The 27,730-nt window shown below is 37.9% G+C and overlaps 1 protein-coding gene across 1 annotated transcript in view; it reads left to right on the top strand.

Moving 5' to 3' along the window:
• The window catches only part of ITGBL1 (integrin subunit beta like 1), a 205,320-nt gene that overhangs the window by 73,601 nt on the left and 103,989 nt on the right, over window positions 1–27,730 (top strand). Inside the window, exons 3-5 of the mRNA XM_025874718.2 lie at window positions 14,906–15,052; window positions 22,316–22,438; window positions 25,689–25,829. Coding sequence (XP_025730503.1) covers window positions 14,906–15,052; window positions 22,316–22,438; window positions 25,689–25,829 — 411 coding nt within the window. The remainder of the gene's footprint in view (window positions 1–14,905; window positions 15,053–22,315; window positions 22,439–25,688; window positions 25,830–27,730) is intronic.

Raw genomic sequence — 27,730 nt, 5'->3', positions numbered from 1 at the left:
ATGATCTGGGATCTGTCTGTTACCCAACAACTGAAGAGTTAAAGCAGAGCCTAACAGGGAGCTTCTGGGTTTGCCTGTGTCCCAATAGGATATTCCTAGTTGTTAAAAATTTCAAATATTTCCTCTGCTTATAGTCACATTATTGGTGTTGACAACGACTGGAAACAAACCCAAAGTCCAACAGCATGTGAAAGCATAATTTTAAAAAATAATCATTCAGTGAGATATAGTAAATGAAACTGAGTTAAATATAGCTACATGTGACAAAATGGATGAATCATAAACATTATATTGAGTAAAAATTGTAAAGTAAAAAATTATATGGGTAATTATAAAATTACCCATAACATTGAATGACAGTTGATATAGTATGATTCTTTTATAAAAATTAGAAAATATTTGAAGGTACACCATTGTTTATGCATTCATACAAATGCAATAAAATTATAAAGAAAAACAAGGAGGGGCGCCTGGGTGGCTTAGTCAATTGGGCGTCTGCCTTTGGCTCAGGTCATGATCTCAGGGTCCTGGAATCGAGCCCCGCATCAGGCTCTCTGCTCAGGCGGGAGTCTGCTTCTCCCTCTCCCTCTCCCTCTCCCTCTGTGCTCTCTGTCTCTCAAATAGATAAATAAAATCTTTAAAACAATAAAGAAAAGCAAGGAAAGCAAGCAAAATTCAAGGTAGTTGGTGCAGTTGTGTAGAGTATAAGAGGTTCAGTACTCATTGTGATCTTATTCTTCACTATCTGGGTGGTGAGTACAAAGGCTTTTATTTCATTGGTAGATGTTAAACAATATGTAGGTCTTATACCCTTTTGTGTTTATGATATTGAATAACAAAACAGTTCACATAGCAAAAATGGAAACAACAGAAGCAAACTAAACATTTTAAGGGCCTAAAATCAAAGTAAGAAAAAGAACAATAAACTCAAAAAAGTAAAAGAAAAAGTTAATAAAATAGAAAACAAAAATAGTAGACAGAGTAAAGAAAGCCCAATATTAAGCTTTTGAAAACTAGACAATCTCACTGCACACTTAATCCAGGAAAAACAAACAAAAAAAACCAAACAACCTAATAACAAAAGAAGCAAAATGGAAAACAAACATAACAGAAAAACAATAAACAAAACAAAAAACAATAAACAAAAACAAAAACATAAATATTTCATTTATGAATGAAAATGCATATTTTAATTAGCATAGTTCAAAAAATATAGTGAACAGTGTTTTTCCAGCAAGATTGCAATTTAGCTGAATCTATCAATTTCTAGAAACATATGGTTTATTAATCTGATTAAAAAATAAATAGAAAATTGTTCACTATTGGAAATGAGAAGAGGATGTCCACAACATAGGTCTACTCAGTATTTTACTGAAGGTGCCAGCAAGTGATATAAGAAGAAAAATAATATGAAAATTTGAAAGAAAATTAATTCTGAAATAATGTTATAGAGTCAGTAGTTCTCTATAATTTTAAAAATAAAAATCAATCTAGATCAAATAAAACACAAAACAGACCTTATTGATTATAAATTTTAAAAAGCTCTCTTGAAAACTTTGCAAAAAAAGGGAAAATAACCCAAAATTTCAGACTACCAAGATTAATACTATCAGAATTTTGCATATGTATAACCTATTTATCTTTTATGTGCTTGTTCAGTGATATACTTTTCTCAGAATTTGTTGCTAATTTTTCCTTATGTATTTTGTGAATATCTATCTTCCATATTCTTATATTTCTCATGATAGCTAACAGCTTTGCCTTTTTACTAGCCATTAATTAGCTCACTTGTTTGTGTGACTGTATTTTAATTTATTAATTTCTGCTTTCATCTTTAATGGGTCCTTCCTTATTGTTTCCTAAGAATTGTTATTTTATGACTTCTTTTTTTAAGTAAAAGCTTAATTTGTGTTCTTTTTTGTTCATTCGGTATTAAATATATCTGAAGAAGATAAGTTTTCCCTTTAACATTTCTTTAGATATATACAAAAAGATCTTATAGTATAAAACAAAATAATCTCCATGCATATAAATTTTAAAGTCTAGATGAAAAAAATAACATAAGAAAAAATAGTTATTTTTACTTTTCTATCATTAATTTGATTCAGATCTTATATGTTTAAAACAAAACAAGACACAATAGCCATCTGAAAAAACTTCTGATAAGTAGTAAGAGAAATATAGTAGTCAATTAGTTGAAATTGACATTCCATTTTATATTCCACATTAGTGTATATCTGTGAATTTATCCTAAATTAATCTTTATATTTAATGTAATGAGTTCCTCTCTCCAAAATAAAATGATTTTGTTTATAAAACAAAATTGATTTATAAACCAATGAAAAGATATTGAACTCATCCATAGTTGACAGATGCCAACAAAAATATCCACTATAATCCTTAATGCTCAGATTGACACAGGTTATTTGATAATATTCTGTGTTATGTGTTGGCAAGTGTATCCTCACACATTGTTCATGGGAATGTATTTAATATCGTTTTGGAAACAAATCTGTCTATATCTATTAAAATTTCAATGATATGCAATAGTCTTTCATCCATGAACTCCACTTAATAATTTATCGTACGGATCTATTCATACTTTTGCACAAAGATACATGTGTCAGGAAGAATACTTATGACAACATTGTTTATAGCGGTAAATGATCAAAACCAGCTGAATGCACACCAATAAAGGATAGCTAAATTATTGTGGCTGTAGACAAAGGAATGTTATGTACCTGTTAGAAAGAATAAAGTAGGTATATATGGGCTAAGATATTAATATCAATAGCTTTTGGGAGATAATTCTCCATGCATCTCTTCTCTTTCTGTACTTTTTATTAACAGGGGTACTGATTGCTTTTATTGCAAAATATCTTTTCATGGGTATTTGTACAGAGAGAAGCCTTGGAAGATAGATTTGTTGTCTCCTTCTGGAGCAAAGAGAACTATTTGTAGCCTAGTATAATAAAATAATGTCTCCTTCTGGGGCAAGTTCAAGTATGCTTACTGCCCATTATAAAAGAGTCAGGATCCCTCTCTCTGGTCTTCCTCTCTTGTAACACAACCCACTGCATGTGCAAGCTTCATCTGGCCCTCATTGTGTTGTCCTGTGGGAACTGGGGTTTGATAAGTGACTCAAATTGATATTTCAGTTACTGCTGTTAATGTGAGTAGTAAAGTTCTTTGACTCTGACCCACAAGTCTCACGTCTCCGCAATACGTGAAACTGTAGCAGGCTAATTTGTTAGGTTCAAATAGGGTAAAATCAAATCTCAGCCCCACTTCAAAGTCCTTGACAGAAGTTCTCCAAGATATATTTTAGGTGTAAAAATAATTAAGACTCAGAACAATGTAAATGTTATATCGCTAATTTTAAGAAAACTGCTAAGTATGTGTATGTAGCAGATTCAGCTTTACTTTATTTATCTTGAATCTTGGATATTTGGAAATGCAAAAGAAATATTGCTTATAATTCCTTTTCGATTTTCTCTAATATTCCTTGTGAGCCTTCCTCCTATTTTCCAGCTGCTCCCTGAATCACAGGGAAAAATAAATAAAACCATAAAATATAGTTCAAGCCTGCTTAAAACTTAGTATGATTCAGTAATGTGAAGACTCTCAGGTTTAATTAACTCTCTTCAGAATAAATGCGCCAGTTTTTTTTATTCCTCTTATTTGCCTTATCTTTTGTCAGATGCATGGGGAATATGGATTTTACTAATGTTATATCTTTAGGCATGAGGGAGGTGGACAAGGGGGCAGAGAAGGACAAGAAAAGGGGTGGGAACAAAGAAGATATCAAAGGATAGAGAAGCAGCAGATAAGATAAAGACTTACATGTCAACTGAATTAAGGAATAAAAGGTTTCGTAGTCATCTCAGAAAAATGTCAGTAGAACGGTGGGATTGAAATCTGAATGTGCAAAAAAGTGAGACTGGGAGAGAAAACTACCTTTTTGGAGATTGGAGTAAGAAAGGGAGAATGGACTGGAATAGAGATTAAAATTAGGGACATGTGTTTAATAGAGGCAGTATTGGTTACATTGTGTAAAGGAGACACTTGTTCAAGTTTGTGGTATAAGGGGAAGGTGCTAATTAATGGAGCTGAGGTTGAAATAAAGTAGGGAAGGGAAGGAGGCCTCCAAAGAACCAGAAAGCGAAGGAATCAAGGCTCCTGGACAAGGAATGGACCTTGATGTGGCCTCTGGGACTAGAGAAAAGGAGGCAAAGTGGATGAGGGTGAGACAGAGGGAGAACAGGAGTCTGGGGATTTCACTCTTGCTCCTGAGTTTGAGGGTACCCAAGCTAAGGCGGGGGGGGCCTTGAGAGCTTGTTAAAAATTTGAAGAATAATTTAAAGACATTAACCAAGAATTTCCCCTTCTATAAGTGAGGATGGTAATGCTTGTTTTCTTTTTTTTTTTTAATGCCATTTTGATAATCAAATAAGATAATATGGATTAAAGTGATTTGTCACTTAGGAGTTTAATATATATTTATTATACATTACGGTATACCTTGGTAAAGCTGTTTTCCAGAGTAAATATCTACGTGCCAATGCCAAAAGGAAGACAAGCTACCTCACGTAGAATGATTAAAAATGGGATATTTTGTAAATTTAATGAGAGGTGAGGCTTATCTATCATGATTTATACTAACTGTAGACTTTCAGACTGGGGAATGACATGGCTCATGAGTCAAGAACAGGGAGGGCATTCTGGACTGGGGTGGGTCACTGAGTGAACTGGCTGTTTTAGCCAACTTTCCTTTCCTTTTCATCACCTCAGTGCACACCTCAGTACAGTTCACCTCTCCTCTACCAATATCCATGGTTTCTAGAAGAGCTCTCTTTGTCAAATGAGCTGTGTTCAGTTTTCACTCCTTAAGAAATGAGGTAGGGATATGCCAACAGAGTATTAGTCCTTAAAAAAAAAAAAAAAAAAAAAAAAAAAAAATTTGCCTACCCAGTGGCTTTATTCCCCATTTAATTTTTTTGTCTACTGATCTAGGTTTTTAAAGTTTTTTTTTTTTTAAGGAAATCTAAAGTGACAACTCATTTTAAAGTATTTCTTACCTTGTGCATGAATTGCTTTTCAAATTTTATAAAATACTTCATGAGTTACTAAAGAGTTTTAAAAATAAATAGTAATGAGTTCAATTTAGTCTCCATGCCAACTACTGATATATATTTTCCTGGTGACTGATCTTTATATTGTAGAAAGTGCATGATTTAATGTCCTTTTACCTGCTTGCAAGTGAATGATTTCATTTTTTTCCAATCAAGTCAACCAAATTGTCAACAACTTTTATTAACTACCTACTTTATAACAGCTTAGAGCGGAGGTACCCTGGGGAGTTACTGAGTTAATAGAAAAGGAAATCATTGCAGTTAGCAGATTTATAATAAAGTTAACTGAACATATAAATGTTTGTTAATTTTTAAGCTGAGAAGGGAATAAAAAAATAAATTGTTGCCATCTGTTCCTTTCTAGTTGGATGAGGAGAAAAAAACATTCCCCAGAATTACTTGATCATAACGTTTGAAGGTTATGAGGTGATCATAGATAAACTTTGACTGAGCCCTTGCACAGACTTATTTAAGGAGCAATAAAAGAGTTCTTTATTAAAAAATATATTTTATAAAAAGTAGACTTTACAAAAACTCTTTATAAAAGTTCAGACTTTTTGTAAAGTCTACTTCTTGGGCATAGTTTGGAAGCTTTGTTTGGGGGAGGATTTGCAGAGCCCACAGGAATTTAGTAATGCAGTGGAGCGAACTGGAGAATTTTCAGGTGAAGGAAGTGGTTTTATTTTCTAGAAAACAGGGTTTGGGGAATGGAGGAATTTTCAGTAGAATGACTAGAGAGATAAGTCATAAAGAGTTATTTGGCCTGTTTCTCAGTAATTGCCTAAGCAGCGTGTTTCATTAGATGGGGGATTGCTACTGATTTTTTTCCTATCGACTTTAGACATAAGTTAGCAAAGAGCAATATATACTTCTGTTCAGAGATCTTTGCCTTCTTCTGTAACCTTTAGGATGGTCCTGGGTACAGTAGGTACAACATTCAGGTAAACCTCAGCCATTATTTATGGAGTCATCTCTGAAGCATATGGATTAAAATGTGCTGAATAGGTCAGTGGGTGGCAGTTACTTTTTCAAACAATAAACTCAGACATGTAAAATAATGAATCTTTATTTTTCTGTGATTCTTTTAAACAATACCTTGAGCTCCTGTATTACTCTGTTAGGGCTGCCATAACCAAGTACTACAAAGTGGGTGGTTTAAATCCCAGGCATTTTTCGTCTCTCCGTCCTGGGGGCTAAAAGTCTCAGATCAAGGTATCGGCAGGGTCATGTTATGAAGGGGCATCTGTTTTATCCCTCTCTCCTGGGCTTGCGGAGGTTTGCTGGCCATCTTCGGTGATCCTTGGCTTGTAGTAGTAGCCTCAGCCCAATCTCGATCTCTGTCTTCATCTTCATGTGGTGTTCTCTGTGTCCAGATTTCCCATTTTTATAAGATCACTAGTCATATTAAATTAAGGAGCCACCCTACTCCAGTTCTAAAGCATCTTAACTAATTACGTCTGCAGTGAATTTATGTCCAAATAAGACCACATTCTGAGGTACACTAGGGTTAGGAATTCCATGTGTGAATTTGGCAGGGGAGACACTATTCAACCTGTCATAACTCCCATGCTACCAATGATAAAAAACCTTATTTAATTTGATTCTGGGTGTGCTCAGTCATTGGGGTTTTCCCAGGAGTGAAAACGACAAGGCCAGTGGGGATGGAGGGTCTTTGGGGGCCAAGTGCTCACGGCCCACAGGGCTCACGTCCTGTCCTGTGGTTGCTGGCTTCTATCCTGCCTGCCATTTACTACATCTGCGCTTTCCATTTGATCTCTGGTTGGCAGTTTCTGTAATTCCATCTGCTCATTTTTATCACAAGCACTCATTAGGTAGTGACCTTCCTTCTCCCCAAAACTGTGATTGCCGTCCTGCGCCATGCTGGGTCAGCAGGACGATTGGTGGCCTGTGTTAGGTACTTGCGGCTTTCACAGACATTTCTGTTCTACTGAGGCTGTTCCGAGCTGGTCTGGAGAAAATGTACAAGGCTTCTCCAGGGATGTGCAGTGGGATCTCCACTCTGTCTCTCTCTGTCACATACGTCACCCCCAGTGGAGGGGGCAGGGGGAGACAGGGCCCTTCCTGCAGACCCTTTCGTAGCTCTTCTCTGCACCTCGCACCCTGGCTCAGCATATAGCCCTCCGATGATAGTGTCCTCCCGTTCAGACAACCAAGCATAGTCTACAGGCTCTTCATAGACCCTCAGGCTGTAAAGGTGAGTAGTACTCTGTCTCCTTGTTGCAGGGTCTTATGAGTATGAGTCAGGATTCTCACACTTCCTGGATGCCCCTAAAGTCCCAAAACAATGTTCTTTAACATTATCACTTATAGGAATATTGCTTCTACCAGATAATTTTTTTTCATTTTAGTTTTTTGAGTGAAATAGTACATGAAGTGTAAAAGATAAAATTGATATGTTTCCATGATCTAGCTTAAGAAATAAAATCTTTCTTATATTTTTGCAAACCTTTTGCTTAAATCAATCGTCTCAGAACTCTTGAACACATCTCAAAAAGTTGAATTTACCCATATGCATGTGCTCTGAGGCCCTGTGTTACCCTGCCTCATGGGGGAGATGCACAGTTCCTTAATGGCTGTGGGAATAAGGGCATACATAGAGTTTGCTCTATAGACAATCAATAGAACTTGAGGTGGAGAAACCTAACATTAACAGATGAAGAGTATTATTAATTTTCATTAAAGATACATATACAAAACATTTGGAAAAAAAATCTCAACATTGTAAGGGATGCCAAATACCATCTCATCATCCAGTGCTTTCATATTAAAAGGGAAAATTTAGAGTCTTGCTAAGTCTCATACATGCACTTATATACCTATATGGACATGTATATGTATCAATAAGCACACACATGTATATACAGATACATATATCTCTACTGACCAGATTCCTTGGCACACATATTTATGTATACTGGGGAAGGAGGCAATGGTGAGTGTGGAGCTTCATTTCTTCTTCAGTAAAATCTGAGGAGATTTCACTGGTCTCAGGTCTGCTGTTCTGGTTACAACATTATGAGATGACGCAGTTCATTTCAATTGACTAAGAAATATGGGTGGTTGTTAAGTTTCTAAGGCCTGAGTGGCTTGGCTTCTGTCATTTGGTGTAACTGATCCTAAGAGACACTTCTGAATAAAAGACCCCAACAGAGGACAAAAGGCCAAGGCCTAAACTAAAGCAACTGAGGCCTCTTTTATTTATATACTTATGTTTTTACTTATTTTTTATTGCAGAAGAAAGTGAAGGAATCTCTGTAAAGATTTCGGATGAATAGAATGTTAGCACTGGAAGGAGGGAAAGAAAACAGAACTTCCCTCATCTTGTCCAACGGCCTTTTCCATCTTTCCCTCTCTAGACACCTGAGAAATATAGCACATGCTCTTACTATCATGGAGTTGCAGGTAGGGAAGGACACCAGCCTCCTGGGAAGTGTAGATAGAACAGGCAGGGAAGACAGTTTCACTAAGGCCCCCTAAAGAGACATGCCCTGCATCCCTTCAGGAATACTGAGTTCACATATGTTCAACTTACCAGACCAAAAACAAAGAGAACAAGCTCAGAAAAATTCAAAGATTAATCTGCTGAAGGTCACAAGGCCAGCCGTGGTAGAGTCTATACTAACAACTAGGATTCCTGAATCCCCAAGCTTGTGTGTGTGTGTGTGTGTGTGTGTGTGTGTGTGTGTGTGAATTTGAAATAATTTATATAACTATTTCTTTGAATGTATGAAATTTATGACCTAAGATTCAACCAAAATACTGTGTCTTGCTTTGCTGTAATTTATATTTCATCCCTCAGTCTCAGGTTACCAGAATTCTCATTTTAAATCTCCCAATTTTGTCAGTGTTTAACCCAAATTCACTTTAAAAATACATGTATCAGGATAACCTACAATATTTTAATAGGTGCTTTGAAAAACAGAATTCTGTGTCATGATTGTTTTTAGTAACAAACAAGATTTCTTTTCATATGCCGAGTGCCCCATTTGAAGAAAGTACTTTGCTTTGTTATGAGGAAAAGAAAATAATTCAGGCCAAAGTATGGATTTTTTAAGATGAAAGGAATGTGGGGATCATGTAATCCCATCTCTTAGTTCTGTTCCTGAGCATGGAGGTCTAGAGAAATTAGATGACTAGAGGCCTGAATTCTTTTATCTACCCACGTTAGCATTAATTTTAAATAGTAAAGTCCGATAATTTTACTGTTAGAGTTTTTCACCAAGGATTGTCAATAATCCAATTCGGGGCATGTGAATTCCAAAAGGAAACAGCAAAAAGTAGACCAGGGCTGTCACGCCACCAATTCATGGCTTTTACTGACACCATCTTTCCTAGAACAGAAAGGGTCCTTTCAAGTCTGTGACATTGCCACTAAACAGATAATGGCTGTCATGGAAAACACACAGCTTTTCAGCTTATAAACTATGTGACCTTGAGCAAGCTAATTACACTGTAGCCCTCTTACTTGTAAAACTGGGAAACAAAAATCTATCTCACTGGCTCCTTCTAGAAATAAAGCAGACTAGCCTGGATAAAGTACTTATGGTAGCTGGAAGGTAATAATTACTGGGTGTTCCTTTCTTCTCTTCTGTTTTCCTGATCAACATCACGTGGCTGATTAGTGTCCAGACAGGATTAGAGCCCAGACCTTTGATGTTCTAGGGCAAAGCTCTCTTCTACACAGAATTCTTCCATTATTCACATCATATTGTTCTCAGGAACGGGAAGGAGAAATATCTGAGAAGTCATTTTTTTGTTAGCCTGAGAAGCAAGCCAGGGACTGGTACCCTGGCTTGAAAATAGTCAAGTTTCTATTGCTAACTGTGAAATAATTGTAATCGTTTTTAATTAATTATTAATTAAATTAATAATTCACACACAAATAATTGTGTAAGGGATCCTTTCACAATCTTTTCTTAGAATTCTGGGTGTGGCATAGCTAGTGCTTTTATTTCTTTATACCCAGAGAAGGGGGGGAGTTTATAGTGACTCAGAAAGAATGGGAAAAAACTTGAGTGTGTCTCTTATTAAGTGAGCTTGTTTGAATGCACTGGAAAATAGGACACAATGCAGGTCATGGGAATTTACATATTTGACCAAAGCAAATAGATTCGCAGGGCCAACTGAGTGCTCAAATTAAAATATCTGTTTCAAGGTGAGGCTCTAGAATGCTTTTCCCCTAGCTTATGTGACACCCAGAAAGAATCATTTTTTAACATCTAAATGTTAAAACATAAATGATAAAATTATTGTCTGTATTCATGAAATAATAATTAATAATCGGGATTTTTCCAGTTTTGTTGTGGTGTAATTGACATGTAGCACTGTGTAAGTTTGGTGCATGATGGCTTGACTTACATCCATTGGGAAATGAGGACCACAGTAAATTTAGTTAATGCCCATCATCGCATATAGGTACAAAAACAGTGTTTTCCTTTTCCTTGTAATGAGAACTCTTAGGATTTATTCTCTTACAATTTTCACACATACCATACAGCCCTGTCAACTATAGTCCTCATGTTGTGTGTTGCATACCAAGTGCTTCTTCTAACTGGAAGTTTGTACCTTTTGACCACCTTCTTGTGACTCCCCTCCCTGACCCCCTGCCTCTGGAAACCACAAACCAGATCTCTTTTTTTATGTGCTTGGAGTGTTTTTTTGTTTGTTTGTTTGTTTGTTTGTGTTTTATTTTATCTTTATTTTTTTTAAGATTTTATTTATTTATTTGACGGAGAGAGACACAGCCAGAGAGGGAATACAAGCAGGGGGAGTGGGAGAGGGAGAAGCAGGCTTCCCGCGGAGCAGGGAGCCCGATGCGGGGCTCGATCCCAGGACCCTGGGACCATGACCTGAGCCGAAGGCAGACGCTTAATGACTGAGCCACCCAGGCGTCCCTAGTTGGTTTTTTTTTTTTTTTTTTTAGGATTCCTTCGTATAAGTGAGATCATACAGTGTTTGTCTTTCTCTTTCTGCTTTAGCATAATGCCCTCAAGAGCCATGCTTGTTGTCCCAAACAGCAGGATTTCCTTCTTTCTGGTGACTAACATTTCATTGTATGCATATACCACATCTTCTTTATCCTTTCATCTTATAATCTATTACCAGCCTACTTGTGCATCTATTATCTAACTACCTATTTTTTACCTTTTAAGACTTGAAACCAAAGATGTAAAGCTAATCTGATGGGCACATCAGTTTTGGCAGTTTATTTTTATCCAGAATATTGGTAGACTTGGAGGAGAGTTCGGTGCTGTCCCCTCATCTTTATTAGTTTTTTCCTTATTTGGAAAAGAAAAGTACAATTATTTTTCTCTAGTATATACAAACGGCTAATTGACTTTTTTTAAAAAGTTCTTCAGTACTGGTCAAGTATTTCCATTTGTTTATAGCTTGTTTTAATTTAAAAAATAAAAAGCAGCAACTTCTCCATTGTGCACTAATTAAATTCATCACCACTGCCTCTGGAGTAAATTAGTGCTTTTGCATTCCAGAAGTAATGGTGGAGCGGCTGACAGCATTAAACATCACAAAACTGAGTTTGTTCTGTCTTTGCCTGGCTGCTTCTCCTTTATCTGTGGAGATCAAGGCAAGGCTTAGCTCACCTCTGGGAAGCCCTGGGGAAAGCCTCCAGGCCTCCACATCCTTCCCTGAATAGGAGACTAACTACCGGATTTTAGCCTCCACCATGGCCGGTCTTCCCTTTCCAGCGACTGGCTGCCCCACTGACAATTCTGGAAGCAACAAGAAAAGCCATTTACTTTTTCTTCCTTATTACTTTGGTAGGGGTTGTTTTGTTTTGACATTTCTCTGACATCCTTGTTTTGTGTGTGTGGGTTTTCTCCTGACTGCTTGGGAATTTATTGGAAGGGCAACAGATTTATTGCCAAGCATGTTGGATTGTTCATTTTAAGACCACATTTTCTAAGTGTGAATTGAGTTATCTGGAGAAGAAACAGAACTGGAGAGGTGAATGGGGAGAGGCAGGAATGGTGAATGTTTTGCAGGTTAGGATTTCATGTAGCCAGCAAAGACCACCCTTCAACCTTGGGCCGTCAGAGCCCTGTTCTGGGCCTCCTGATTCAGGGGTTCCGCTTTGGTTCTTTGGGGCCATCTATTCCCAACGGGCCAATTATTTTGAAAAATGAATTTTTTTTGAAGCCAATTTGTGACACTGTGATGGAGATGAGCTGCATACTGTAGGTACAATAATGTAGCAGCCTAATTCCCTGAGCTCTGCTCAAGAAATTTTTAACTGTAGAGAAAGAGTAAAAATAGTCTAAAGATTATTTTCTATCTTAAAAAAAATTATATATTTACCTCCAAATTAGGTCATACAGGGTATTACTTGATAATTCTTGACAGTAAAAAAATTGATTTCTATTCACTTTCCTAAATGGGCAAAAGTGAATCAAAGAGGCCTTTATTAGGTATAAAGTTCAGAAGAATATAAAGGCAGATGACCCTGTCCTACACTGGCTGTCATCTTCACCTCTGATCAGATGCTAAATGAAAAGCTGAAAGCACATTATCTACTACAGTATTGGTCTAAGTATGGTTTAGGAAATTCATATAGGTTATGAGAGAAAGAGGCTCCCTAGTAAGAAATACCGTGTATTCTGAGCAAAAGCTAAATAGCTTTTTCTCAACAGGACATGAAGAAGCTTCAGTGTGTTGATTTATATCATGACCCACTAAAAGAAGACTATAGTGGTTCTCTTTCCCAATTTTTTTTTTTTTTTTTTTTTTTTTTTTTTAACCACAGAACCTTTTCTGGAAGGAGTTTCTGAGCCTGGGCCCCCATGAGCTAACTTTGGGGTGTGAACACCTTAGAATATTATTTCTACTAATGCTTCATTGGGTCAGTCTGAGAGGGAGGAGTTTCTCCCTATCATCTGTACATGTTTTTATTTTCCCCCTATTTCTAAAATTTACTCCCCTGTAAAAAAAAAAAAATCTGTAACTTTTGGCCTACTCACCATTACCCATTTCTGTTATATATACCTTTGGTCAGGGTCTGAGATGTCCCAACCGATATAAAAGAAGTGTTGAGTGTTCTTTTATTATAGATTGAGCAAATCATTACTACTGCATTTCATTATCTTCTAAATCACTTCTATTTTCTTTGTGTATGGATATGAAGCCACATTTTATTAGGATGGACCATAAGAAATAGTTGATATTAAACTAATAGTGACAATCCATGTGGTTCAACCTAATATGCTAATATTATCAAAGAGTAATTATAGTTACCAAGATACTTCTTTGCAAAAAAAAGACTTAGCTACTTTAAGAATTTGGCTTAATACTTTTATAAATAGACTGGATGGTTGGCAGGAGAGATCACTTATGCTTGTAAATGATACCAAGTTGGCCGAGATTGACAGTATCATGTAGGGCCAGACAAGAATGCAAAATGATACAATCAATTTGACAGTAATGTGCACTGGATAAAATGAATTACAGTTAGGGTGCATGCAAGGTTTTGTTTGCAAAATAGAATAATTAATTTGAAAAATGCAACAGGAATAGAAACATTTACAGGGACTGGGCAACATTCAGAGGAGTTTTAAAGTCACAACCAATCATAGAGTCAGACTCTGCTGAACGTGCCCAAATGGGACACCTCTGAGCCATTCATTCTGACCGACCATCTGGACCTCATCATGTAGATTTTGGCTGCCACACTGAATGACTATTGGCACTAGATCAATGATTCCATTCTGTGGTCTATGAACTTCAGGCATTGGGACAGAGCATTATTATTTTGAGTAATATAAGAATACTCTCCCTGTAGCCCATTCAAACTCTGCTCACCTTTCCAAACTCAGTTAAAGGTCAAGGAAGTTCAGAGAGTCTCTCCCTTCTTATTTCTATAGGAGACATATTGCTCAACTTAACACAGGGTCTGACAAACATTTCTGGCTGAAGATAATACGATCTTCTTTGTATATTGGCCTCAACTTTGAACTTTTTAAGTTACTTCAAGATAAGAGCCCAGTATTGTACATGTATTGTACTTTGGTAGGACTGGTGTGTAGTCAATAAAAACATTAGTAGGATTCATCCACCAAGACTCAATAAAGTTAATTATCACAGCAATAAAAGCAGCATTATGTTGATTTGAGAACATGAAAAGTTGAGAAATTTCTGTGGAGATAGATGACTATGGCTCTTATTCTTTTGATTCTTGAACCAAATTGTCTCATTAAAAAACAAAATATGTAATTATTTTTTATGTCAATCATATTCCAAGATGGTATTTAATATATCCATTAAACTTTATTACATTCTAAATTCCAATAGGTCTAAGCCAATGTTTGGTTTGGTGGAGTTCCATGTAAGATTTGTTAATCAGAGTTGGTGGTTTTATGTGTTATAAAATGCAGTTAAATGGAAATAATTTTTATCGGGTTTTGTGTCTTAAGTGTGGAGGTGCTAGATGGATCTTTTTTTAGTGCTAAATTTTCTGACCAAGTGTATAATTAAACTTCTGGTTTATTATCTGTCCTCATGTCTCTACAAATTAATTAATGGTTTTAGAATGATTTATCAACTTTGGTTACTGAAATAAAATCCGCATACTATGTTATACTGTCAAACAGTAGCATTACCCCTCAGTCCCTGTAATGTATATGTGTTTGAATTTATTAGAGCTCAGTCCTGAGCCAACATTACCCTTAAGACTTTCAGTTACAATAGTGGGTTTCTTTGGAGAATAATTCGAGTCTAACTGGATGTTGTTAAATCCCCAGGCCATGGTAAGTGTGACTGTGGCAAGTGCAAATGTGAGGAAGGTTGGTTTGGGGATGCGTGCCAGTACCCGACTCACTGTGACTTGACGGAGAGAAAGAGTAACCAGCTGTGCAAGAATTCTCAAGATGTCATCTGCTCCAATGCAGGTAAGAAATCTAGCCTAGGAAAATTCTTAAATAATCACATCTTGGTTTTTCATGGAAATAGGTAGGCGTTGAGAAATGTGGAACCTCTGAAAGAGACTGCTTTTGAGTATGTATATATTTTTGAAATGAAATGCAGATAAATCAATAGGGGGAAAATGTCATCTTGCTGAGACTGGCAAGTTTGATGCTCTCCAGCTGTTGCAAATGCCTTCTTCAAGCAGGATATTCACGGGAAACAACACCCCAACAACATTTTATGTAAATTGTGAGCCATGATTTTGAATGCTGGATTAAATGTTTTAAAAAGGATTTATATAAGCTGACTTAATTTTATTTTCTATTACAGATCAAGGGTTCTTTGAATTTATACCTTAACATCAAATAGAACCAAAGCTTTTTAGTTGGATAGAAACTTTAGATGCACTGGATGTGAAACTCATGGGAAAATATAGTGACATCACGATTTTATGTTTGGTGAAAATATTTTTTGCATCTCAAAGAAGTCATTTAAAAATATTTTTTAGAAATTTATAGTAAAGCTGTTAAAATTAATTACCCAGAAGATACAAAACAAAGCAACTGGTTTGGTTTCATTAATGCTTAGCTGGTATTACTGTAATTAAATACTCTTTTCATATTTGGGCACATGGAACCTCAAAAGTCCACTTTTTCTTAAGGCTGGTTGAATTTGGGAATGCTCCTGTCCAAAGCTAGAAGCTTTGATTGAGTTGTTTTGTTGGGTGTGGTCTGGGATGCAGGGTTTTTTTTTCAAAGCTCTCCCAGTAATTCTTTTGGAAAACACTGGGTGTGAGCCATTGTTTTGCATGCTAAAGGCAAGTATTTGACTACAAGAGTGACTGTCTTCCCTCTTGAAGCTCCCATCGTACGTAGGTAGAGTCCTTCTATGTTCAGAGCTATCTCATCTTTCCAGTCTGATTGCAATGAATTGCTCTGTGTAGATTAAGTGCAGTAAGAGTGTTTTGGTAGTAGGAATCAAGGCCATACCCAAAGCAAGGTATGAGTGGATGGGTCAGGCACCCTGACAAATGGTCTTAACAGTCAGGTTACTTACTGTATTCATGGATCTTCTCCTTGCTTTACTCCAGCACCTTAGTCTTTTCTGTCTTCTCTGTAGAATTTTTCTACCTCCAGTTCCTAACACCCACCCCTACAAACACACACACACACACACACACACACACACACACACAGCCTTGCATGCTTACCATATAGCCTCATTGTTTTGAAAATGTCAAGCTTTCCAAACTTCTCAGTAATAAAACTTGAATTCTGTTTTGTTTCTTTGTTCTTTATTTTTGGTTTTATTTATTTGTTGTTTATTTTTCAAATAAAATCTAGTTTTTTTTTCTTTTTAATAATACATTATAAACAAATAGGGGTTAGTCTAGGAATCCAAATGTTTCAACATTAACTAAAAAACCATGTGATTTGCTACATTAACATACCTTAAAGGAGAAATTTACAGAATCGTTTCAGATAATGAAACATTTGATAAGATATAAAACACAGTTTTAAGATATCTGAGCCTCGATCTTTTTTTCTTTTTAACTTTGATACAATACTTTCATGTAATCTAGCATCCATATTCCAGTTTCGTTCATTGACCGAACAATGTGCTTTACAGAATTTCCCTGCCTCCGTAGGATCCAGTCTAGGGCAGAGTTATATTTAGCTGTCATTTCTTGTTAGCCTCCTTTAATCTGGACCATTTCCACAGACTATGGTGTTATAGCATTGAAAATTTTGAAGAAAATTGTCTGCAACCTTTTTTTTTTTAATAGAATGTTACTCATTCTGGCTTTGTCTTATGTGTCCTCATGATTAGATTCATGTCATACATTCTTAGCTGAATCGCCAGATACATGATTTTGTGTTCTCAGGATGTGTCATTTGGAAGTCTGTGATATCCATCTGCTCTCACTAGTGAGATTAATTTTGATCACATGGTCAAGGTGTTGTCTGATGTCTCAGCTCTGTAATTACTGATTTTGCCCTTGTAACAAATGAGCAGTCTGTTGGGAAGCACTTAGAAATTATAAGACATCACATCTTCGTCAAAATTACCCCTAATTTACCATCCATTGATGACTTTCACATGATCCAGTGCTTACACTACTGATTGAAAAATGATGATTTCCAAACTCCAATATTGCCTCCCTATTTACTAGTTGGTACTCAACATTCTACCACAAGTAAGAGTCTTCTCTCATCTACCAATTATTGGATATTTCATTTACTTAGTGATTTATTGTCAGTCCACCAGAGTTCCTATTATTTCAATGGTTTATTATTCATTACTGAACTTAATTACTCTGGTCCCAGATGAGGCTGTTGGAGCCCCTTCAAGCTAGCTTCTCAGTCCTTGTGACATGCCTCCATTGTTTTGTTTTGTTTCAGCAATTCTTTCTTTTCTGGCATAACAAAATATTCTAGAGTCATATTGTACCTGATTTGCCACAGCTTTGGAATCAACCATTTCTCTAAAGAGCCTTGATTCCTTTAGGTGAAGAATGATATTAGAATAAAAATTGTGAGCACTAGGGATGTTTATTTCTACTGGGATGAATTTGCTTCTTGGCCTTTTCTATAAACAGGCTAGTAAACATTCATGAGCATATATATATATACATGTGCATGCACATACATACACAGACATATTTTAGAAATCATGAAGTCACACAAAGACATCCAACTCCAATCCATCCCCACAAGGTTATCTGCTGTCTTTCCCCTTCCATATTTGCAGGTTCCATTTTTCACAGTGAGAGTTCTGGCTCCCAGCATCATGGATATATTTCCTCATTTGCTCAATCCTATACTACATCTAAAATTGTTTTTAGAATAGCTTCATGCATACCACCATACAAAACAAGTCTACCAAAGCATTTTGGGGTTTGTTTGCAATTGACCTCCTCCCCCACCCCCAACGCACACCAGCCATGCTCAAGATTGGGGTACTTAGTTAATTGCTGTGTTCATAAGTTACTTGGATTTCTTTCTTTTTGTCTCCCTTTAGTGTAGTTATTGTACTCATTTGAAATACAATTAAGGTTATTTACTTCAGATTGCTTTCAGTTTTTAGACTTTTTTTCCTCCTTTTCATCCTTATTGATTTTATTTTATTTTGCAATATGTAGAACATTAGCATGCTTCCAAAGGTCAAAACTATATAAAAAAGCATACTTAGCAAATCATCATTCTCTTCCCAAACCTTCCCTCCTGCTTTCCTCATACCTGATAGGTAACCAACTTTATGGCATTCTGCTTTATCTGTGTATATGTTTATTTTAAATAAAGGCAGATAGCTAGATGTAGGTGTTAGTTTGTTGGTTTTTCACTTGTTCCCTACACAAAAGGTAGCATGCTATATATGCTCTTTTGTACTGTGCCTTTGCCACTCAGCATCTCCTGGAATTCACTCCATATCAGTACATAGAAATCTTCCTCATTCTTTTTCCAGATGCATAGAACAAAGCTCGATACAGGTGACATAATTTATTCACTCAGTCTCCTATGGTTGGGCACTTTCCAATATTTTGAAATTACAAATATTAATGCAGAGAATGAACTGGTACATATGTATTTTCATATTTTGGGGGGTGTATCTTCAGGATAAATTACTAGACATGAAATTGCTGCCCCAAAAGGTAAATTCATATCAGTGTTACACTTAATCTTTCTCTCTTACTTTCTACTCAGTATGGAAGCCTTTCAAGTTGACTTTAGCAATCTTATTCTCACATGGCTTCTTTTAGTGTCTACTTCTACCAGCCTAGTTCTGGACCACTCCCCCGAAACTGCATTAGGCTCTGAGTTCTCTTACTAATCATTCCCCCTTTATATCACGATGTGGTTTCCTGGAAGCAGCTTGGGGCAGAAGGGGAAGAGGAAGAAGCTAGACTGGGACATCAGACTGCGGGTCAGGATGAGATGGTGCTGGGGACTAAAGGAGTTCCAGAAGCTGACTCTAGAGGGGTACAGAAGGCAAGGCACAGCCTACAGAGCAAAGTGGGGCTCCAGTGCCATTGGGTTGGTGTTCAAGACAGGAAGTCTTCCTGGAGAGAGATTGCTTTACTAATCAGAATGAAAAGTCAGAGCAAAAATAATCTAGCATAAAGCATAAAGACCAGTCCTAGAGACTGAGCTCACTGGCAACTAAGAAAGAGAAGCAGTATGACATCACATGAATACAGAAGTCTGTCGCTTTTGCCTGGGCTTCCATCTGCCATATCTTGGAGCCTCAGTTGTGAATTCTACATGATGGGTGAGACAGGAAGTCTCTGAGCTGTTGTAAACGTCCCACATTAGCCAGAAATGGTTCAGATGTGTGGATGGGAGTGAGCTTTCCTGTCAGGGTGTCAGTGAGAAGTAACAGAATTCAAAGGTAGAGGCTGTTCCTGTTTTTCCTGAAAACAGCTCCTCCGTTCTTTGCCCTGACGATGTTATACCTCGCTTCCAAATGATGAGAGGCTCCTGGTATTCCAACAGATAAATTCTAAAGTTCTTAGCCAATATTCTTGATCCTCTACTCTCTGCCTTCAACTGACCCTTTTCTCCAAACCCAAGCCAGACTTTGCACTGTTCTTTAATTCCACATCCTTATCCCTTAGCTGAGGCTCCTTCCTCAACATCGCAAGCCTTTTCTCCATCTCCACCTGTTGAAATCCTATCCATACCTCATGTGCCAACTCAAGAACTTGCTCCTTTACTGTGCCTTTCCTCCTTTACAGAGCCAGACTGAGGTTTATACTTTCTATATGGTATTTGTCACAGATCTGTTGCAGATGCCTTTACGTCATTTGGTCTCATATATATGTGTAAAAATTATTGATCATCTAAGCTCTTTCTTCCTGGTCTGTGATTTGCTTAGTTTTAATTTTCTTATTATCTCCTATAGCACCTGGTGCTTTGCCAACAGTATAGTAGGCAGCAAGAAAATTTAATGAATGGATATGTGAATGGTTAAAAGACAGCATGAATAAATGTGAAAATGAAAAAGAAGGGCGATAATTAGAGAAAAAAATGAGATGAGGCAGTACCATGAATTATAGCCTTCGATTTGAAATGAGCTTTTATAATTTAAAATAGTTTTCAGGAAAAAACACACATACAAGAAAAGGAAATTTAATAAATGCAAAATTCATGAGTATTCTCAAGGAGGAAAAATAATTAGCTCAAATTCTGCAAAATCACCATTTCTATGGGACTGTGAGAGAAAAAACTCTTTCAAGATAATAGCTGATTGGGAATGACCTGGGTACCAGAATCATGCAGAGGGTATGAAGACAGGACGTCGTGGGGTCTATCAATATACAGAAGAGTCTAGGGGAAATGTTTGAGAACATGACTCATAGATTCAGTATCTTCATGGGAGAAGATGAAGAACCCAAAGTTTTCTGAAAACCTATGATGTAACTGAACAAACTGTTTTCAGAAGGATGGCTGGGTGATATATTTACCACTGGGCCCTCATAGCAGCTCTATGAGGGAGATATTATTTTCAGAGAAGCAATTTAAGAGTTAGAGATGAACATAATGACCTCAAAAATGTATAGTACTGGTTATTAAAACCTGGATTTGGCTACAAATCCACCGTAGTCCTAAATCCATGCCCTTTCTGGCCCATCTCAGACAGACTTGCCAATATCCAGTAGCTCAGTTCAAACATCAATATCCTCTTCAGTTCCTCCCGATCCTTCACCACTCATACACAGTCCCTGAGTCGTCTGTCCTTTCTCCTGAAAACACCCCTGAGCATCTTCACTTCTTTCTAACTCATTGCCATCGCCCTGGTCAGCCTCTGTCTTCTTCCCTGCAGACAAATGTAATAAGCTATTCTCATATCCACTGTGCCTCATTTCACTTCATTCTACATGTGACAACTAGCATAATCTGGTAAAAATGCATACATGATCACATGACTCCCTGGCTGAAAGTATTTCTATGGCTTCTCATTATTCTTGGATTAAAGTTGGAAAACTTTAACAGGAACTGTAAGACTTCCGTAAGCTGCACCTCCACATGCCTTATTCAGTTCATGCCACTTTCCACATCATTTCCTATGTTCTAGCCATCTTGGACTTTTTCTTCTTATTTCCACTTTTGCCACAGACCCTTGGCTGTTGTCTCCTGCGGGAAGTGGGCCTCCACACCATCTCACTTCTCTTGCCTGTGATTTTTACTTTGCTCTCAGTACCTCATTTAGGATCTACTTCCCCAAGGACTCTGTGTCTGACTACCAGGTCTCAGGTAAATCGCCTGCTAAGCTCCTCTGCAACACTTTGCACTTCTCCATTTATTTGATCACTTTGGTTTTCTCATATCAAACTCTTGAGAGGAGGATTATGGCTGACTTGATCTCCCATTGTGTTTCCACAGTCTAGGATGGTATCCGGTGAGTGGTAAAGTCTTAGTTCATATCTGTTCGTTGCTATGATGATCGATTAAAAATGGAAAAATAATTATTAAGGAGAGTGTTCCTTAAATGGACATTCTACTTCTCAATATCATTTGAGTGCTGTTTTACTGTCAGTGAAATCACTCTCAGGAGTTGTAGTCAGACCCTCAAAGTTGGCAGAGTCTAATGGCGTATGGTATACCAGATGACTCCAGTGCCTCTGTGTCACTCACTGTGAGCCTCCCTGAGGTTTTGGTGAGGTCCCGGGACACTATACCTGAGAAAACCTGCTCTGGTCCCATTGTCATAAGGATGTGTGGATCAGTTTAACACTGTAGAGGTGAAATTATTAGGAGAGTCTAAGTTTTTCATTTATGCATTTGATAATGAATTCCACAAATATTTATTATATAAATAGCATGCTCAAATATTGTGCAAAGCATTGAATAAATACTGGTGAGGAAGATAAGCAAGGCTACTTCCCTCACAAAGCTTAGAATTTTCTGCTTTAGTTCACTTCAGACCCAGGTGTAATTGCAAGATAGTCATTCATGCATTGATTGGATGGCCATGTGTAAAGTAGCTCTGCACTTGGGGAGGTCAAATTTCCATTCATGAAGCTATTAGAGGTCAATCATAATAGCTGTGGCTATGTGCCATAAAATATAATTGCTGAACTATAATCATCAAGAAAGAATGTTATCTATCTCATCCTACCCACAGAGTTACATAATTGGAATATTAAATTGATTTGAATTTTCTCTGTCTCTGAAAGAGATTAAAAATCATCGATGATCATTTATATGCACTTAAGAAATGCTTTTTGCTTTGTTTAAATGGTTTAGGTACATGTCACTGTGGCAGGTGTAAGTGTGATAATCCAGATGGAAACAGCCTCGTTTATGGTAAATTTTGTGAGTGTGACGATAGAGAATGCATAGACGATGAAACAGAAGAAATATGTGGAGGTAGGTACACTAACTTCGTAGAAATTAGTAAAAGTCCTTGATTTTTCACCTGTTTTATTGTACTTTTGTCACTTTATACATTCCTGCACTGTTTACTCATTTAATCTGAATTTGTGTTTATTTGGAGAACACCTCGTATAAGTCACTTAAGGTAGACTGGTACTTTTTAAATGCAAAATCAGACTGTTCCCAGGGGAGAGCCCGATCATTATAGCAACCGACCAACTGTGTGGTTCCAGAGTGATCCTACCAGTACTTCATCTTCCCTGCTTCATGCAGCACTTTTATGTTGTCTCTTTTCTCCCAGTCCCTCAATTGCATGTGTTAATTTCATTCTATTTTCCCTTGCTAAATCATAAGACTTTAAATAGTTTCATGTCCCATTGGAGACATTGGAGGCCGAAAGGATCACTAGCCTAGAATCTGTCCCTCCCCACCCCATACTTAGATTAACATTTTTCATGATCTTTTTTGTCTTTCTAGGGTATTTCTAACACCATGACTCAATCCATTTTTCTAGTGAAGCATTTATTGCATGTGCCACACTTCCTAGCGCCAAGGACTGTACTAAGTTCTTCACATTCGTTGGGTAATGCACCCAGGGTCATTCCAGCAATAGTATTGGAATTTAGACTCTTGTCTGTCGGACACCAAAGACTGAGCCCTTGACCCCGCCCATGGAGCGTTGTATCAGTGCCCCGGGGTCTGGAGCTCCATGAGAAGAGCCCCTCCTCATCACCCAGAGTATCCTTCCCTTCTGCTTACCTATCTGCAAGCATGTTCCCAGAGTTTCTCTTTGCACCCATGACTAGCACAGGAGAGGAAAAGGAGGGAGCAGTGAGAATCCCTTCAGTTTACATAAATGTAAACGCTCCAGCCTGGTTACCGCTGGCCTCATCTCTCCACTAATAAGCAATTGTTTATTTCATTTATCTCCGACAAGATTCCAATGCATGGAATCCTATTCTGCATGCAGAATGGGTGATTTCAGAAGAGAATTTTCCCTGGGAGGATCAGGGACAAATGGGGCAGGAGGAACCAGAGAGCCACAGAGAAAGGGTCACTAACTTAGGAGGACAAGCTCTCCCTCTGTTTACAAAAACAAATTGTAGCTTCAGTTCTTGCGGTCATCCAGATATTCTTATTTTAGGTCAGCTTGGTTCCCTCTGGTTTCCTTGCTGTACAACGCACCAAGATAAAACAGACAAATACAAAAAGTTACGTTTTTCAAGGCAATGACCTAAGCTAGATGCTGCTCAGACAATTCTGTTAATGGACCCAATCCAAAATAATTAGAAGAGTTAGGTAAATCCACCTACAAATATTATGTATCTATCCTCCTGATGTTTCATTTCCAATTAGGATGGACCAAAAAAGAGATAGGGAACACGCTTGGGGCCAGTGGGTTCTGATGCACACCGCCAAAGCGAGGTCTGTTTGCATGTGTAAATGTAAACATTTAACTTGACGCAACACAACAGGAAACGTTTGACTCCCAACCCTGCCACTAACCATTTCCACTTGTTTGAGGCTTAAGCAATTTCATGGTGCAAAGTCTCTGACCACACACTTCAGCACTCCAGTAAATATCCTCTGAGGGTGACTTTGGCTGGGATTCTAGGTCTTTCTGCATGTCATTCGCATGAAACCAATCTGTTGAGAGGTGACTCTACAGCCCATCAGTGGAACAGTTTAAAAGGAGATTTTCTCGCTCCATCAGTTTATACAAAGCAAAGAGTGATATTTATTGTGTGCAGTGTGTATTGCCCCAAGCTTGTATTTTATCTCAATTATCCACATGTGGCTTGTTAACAATATTTTCATTTGGGTTGTGAGGATATCTGCTTAATTTTTTGTATCTACGTACAAATGTAGTTTGACATGATTCTTCTTTCCTTACTCACCTGTATCTCAGTGATGTTTTAGTAAAACCCTAATTCAATTTTGAGTTTTATAAATATACAAAGAATTTGGGTATGAAGAATGTAGATTTGGGATTATTTGTTAATGTCATGGTAATGCTTACGTATGCAGCACCTTACATAAATTTCCTAGAATTACAGAGGAAATAAATTCTAGTTTAAAAAGTTAATCAAGTCTTAAAAAAAATTAAAAAAAAATTGACTTCCAGAAAAGGTTTTAATACACAGTTGTCTCGCTGTGTTCCAGTGTAAGTTCCTGAGGAGACAGCCCCAGGATGTATTTTGTGTGGGTACAGGAGAGATGTTTTTGAGTTCATAAATAAAATGTATAGCCTTTATATTTTATCACTGGAGAAATCATTAGATAGCCCTTACATTTGCCTACGTGAACAAATTAAAATGAAAACTTGTTGTAGAAACGATCATTGACTGTTAGGTTAATAGGAGGTTTTCCATGGAAATCAAAATTACAGCTCATTTAGAGAGAAAACGTGGCAACTGACTTGAGGCCCATAGAATTGCCACCTTCTGGGAGGCAGAAGGATTGCTCAGTAGGGGTGCAGAAAGCCAGGATGTGACAGCTCATGAGGGGTTGCTGGGAAGTAGGTACAAGTGAGCAGGGTAAGGTTTCATAAGAGGCAGGAGCCAGAGGGGTGTGGTGGCTTCAGAACACAAAATGTTCTGGGGCACCCCTCCCTATCATTTCTGCCCCCTTGACAAATAGGAGGGGGATTTGATTGGGAGGCCAAGGGTCCATGATAGTTTATTGGCCTAAAGGAGGACTAAACACTGATTTAACAGAAAACCTCTTTTCCTCGTGGTGGAGCACAGCAGACTGTGGGACACATTTGAATGGAAAGATGAAATATGTCCCCTGATTTAAGAAATGGTTCAGTCATTAATACTGTGCATCCAAGTAAATATGTACCCCTGGTTTCTCAGTGGTTGATTTCAAATGAAATACTTGGATGACTAATTCCAGAAATACCCTCTGAAGGAATGCTTACATACATTTGACTTGGATGCCGTACCTTTGAGATCGGAAGGTAGTAGACGGGCTTTCACAGTCTTTCATGTCATTTCTTTAAATTTCTTTCATTTTAATCAGCTACCTGGCTAGGACAAGTTAGAGGACACTTTGGCTTTCTTTGCGTGTATAATTACATGGGTATGTGCAAATCTGTAACTTGATTATTTTAAGCAGGGACTGTCAAGCAGGTAGATTTTATTTCAAAAGGCAAAAATGATCATGAAGAGGTAGAAAGTTAATTTTGCTTTTAAAAGTTGCTTTTTTTCCCCTCACTCTATAAAATTCATTTTGGGTAAAGGCCATGGAAAGTGTTACTGTGGAAACTGTTATTGCGGGTCTGGTTGGCATGGAGATAAATGTGAGTTCCAGTGTGATATCACCCCCTGGGAGAGCAAGCGAAGATGCACATCTCCAGATGGCAAAATCTGCAGTAACAGAGGTGTGTCATTCATTCACATTACTAGGGGGGGGGGGGGGGGGGGGGGGGGGGGGGGGGGGGGGGGAACAAAGCTCTTAATTGTTAACACTCCTTTTCTCTGGATTTCCTTCACTATGGGAGGAAGTTGTCTTTTATGGTGTTTGACTTCGATGTAAGTCCATACTATACCAACAATCTTCTCTCTCATTTTTTTATTGAGTAAAAAAACAGAAGGATAAGAAAGTTGCTATAGTTTAAGCTTCACTGAACCCATTGTTAATGTAGGGACTGTAATTTCTTTGGCGGCCATCCAGAAATAGCACAAGACAGCTAAAAGGCAATTCTTGTAGATACTTCTGCTGAGTGTCTCTTCACTAACAGAACCATCTCCAGCATGAGCATCTAATGTCTAGAGAGCATTTAAGAAACTCTCTTGTCTTCATTATGAGTAAATCGAAGGCTTGGTTGTCATTCAGAATTGATCTGGAGTGGCTTCACTTTTATCTGCAATAATAAAAATGATATTGAAGAGATACAGAAACGACGTGTCAGGTAGCCATAGAAAATTGACGCTGACCTCCAACGTGAACTTTAAGAATATATTAGTATTGCTAAAATGTAATTTAACATGAATTAACTGTGTTGATATCAAGTCAAATCAGTTTTTAACACTTTTTAAAAACCCTTGAAAATATTTGTCATTTTTTCCCTTATTAGCTGTACTGTAAGTAAAAGAGGACCATGCGGGACTGTTCCTTGCCGACCTCATGATATAAATAAGTGACCATTTTTCCTTCTATAAAATTATAAAAATCTAGAAAGTTGGAAAACTCTTTTTCTCATGTCTATAAACGAATGGTACTTCTTAATAGATCCTGCTTCCACAGAAGACCTTAACACACAACCGATTCTATCTTTTGAAAAATCGGCAGAAAACATTGACATGGAAGAGTAAAATGGGCCACATTTCTGTAAGCAGAGCAAGGAAAGGAAAAGGCCTGAACTTGGAGCAAAAATCATAAAGGAAAGTCCTCTTTTTAATTTATGCAGAATCGGTCTGACTGTAGATCATCATACTCATTCATGTTATGTTTTCCTTTACTATATAAGGATGTGTTGCTGCCTGAGTCCCTTTTTCATTAATACAGTAGGGTCAGTGGTCACCATCATGCTGTCAGGGTATGCAGCTTGTGCTGTGTTCCCGTGGGAAGCAAGCAGCTAGGTGTTGCAAGGAGTGAAGAGAGAAGTGGAAATGCTTGGGCCGTGGAGCAGGGCCGGGTTCTGCAGCCGGTGGGCTCCGAGAGACAGACAGAGGTCCTTCAGAAACACACACGACTCGCCCCCTCTCTGCAGTCTCGCCTCCTGCCTCCCCTTTCCCGCGAGCTGTCCGATCTGGAGATCCGCCAAGGGCGGAAAGGAAAGCACCATGCCTGAACGAGGCTGGTTAGCAGTGAGACTCAGGGGTTCCTGAAGGCGAGTCCGAGCGGGGGAAGCACGGCCGTGAGTCCTTTTATTTCCCCTGGAAGGTACCTGCCATGTTTCCCCCAGCGCTCTTCCCCATCATTGCTTCCGGGCCAGGAGAGAGACACCAATCCCTGCACAAACCTACCTCATCCTCCTCGTTAGCCCATCTCCAAGGCCAGAAAAGCCTCCGTGGTAGACAGAGCTCATCGGGGACAGAATGCATGTCCTACATTGCCCAAATGGCTCATTCAGTTTCACGCTGGACCCACTTTGGCACATACCCATCCTCACCCCCTGCCCCTGCAACAATTACACTATTAGGAGAGCCACGTGTATTTGTTTTCTAAAATACAGATATGGATATTTTAAAATACATTTTAAACATTCAGATATAACCACCTTTTGCATTTCGGTGCATGACCCTACAGTCTTTCGTTAGCTTTCTTTTTTGTCAAATA

Source organism: Callorhinus ursinus, unplaced genomic scaffold (genome assembly GCF_003265705.2).
Source record: "Callorhinus ursinus isolate GAN/ISIS: 27379988/994484 unplaced genomic scaffold, GSC_fseal_2.0 scaffold7, whole genome shotgun sequence".
Lineage (NCBI taxonomy): Eukaryota > Metazoa > Chordata > Mammalia > Carnivora > Otariidae > Callorhinus > Callorhinus ursinus.
This window is presented reverse-complemented; position numbering and strand designations above follow the sequence as displayed.